General features: G+C 66.3%; 1 protein-coding gene across 1 annotated transcript in view; it reads left to right on the top strand.

Moving 5' to 3' along the window:
• The window catches only part of OPRD1 (opioid receptor, delta 1), a gene marked incomplete at both ends in the record, with an annotated part of 1,534 nt that extends 1,257 nt beyond the window's left edge, over window positions 1–277 (top strand). The window contains one exon of the mRNA XM_008944117.1: window positions 8–277. Coding sequence (XP_008942365.1) covers window positions 8–277 — 270 coding nt within the window. The remainder of the gene's footprint in view (window positions 1–7) is intronic.
• Window positions 278–288: the final 11 nt, after the last annotated feature.

Here is a 288-nt window from a genome sequence, read left to right as displayed (position 1 = left end):
CTGCTGTGGGCCCCCCATCCACATCTTCGTCATCGTCTGGACGCTGGTGGACATCGACAAGAAGAACCCCTACGTGGTGGCCAGCCTGCACTTCTGCATCGCCCTGGGCTACACCAACAGCAGCCTGAACCCCGTGCTCTACGCCTTCCTGGACGAGAACTTCAAGCGGTGTTTCCGGGAGTTCTGTTTGCCCCTCCGTGCCCGGGGGGACCGGGGCAGCTTCTCCCGTGGTGGGCACGGCCCCCGGGAGCGCGTCTCCACCTGCGCCCCCTCGGAAGCCCCCCCGAA

The sequence above is a fragment of the Merops nubicus genome, unplaced genomic scaffold, assembly GCF_000691845.1.
Source record: "Merops nubicus isolate BGI_N331 unplaced genomic scaffold, ASM69184v1 scaffold46177, whole genome shotgun sequence".
Taxonomy (NCBI): Eukaryota; Metazoa; Chordata; class Aves; order Coraciiformes; family Meropidae; genus Merops; species Merops nubicus.
This window is presented reverse-complemented; position numbering and strand designations above follow the sequence as displayed.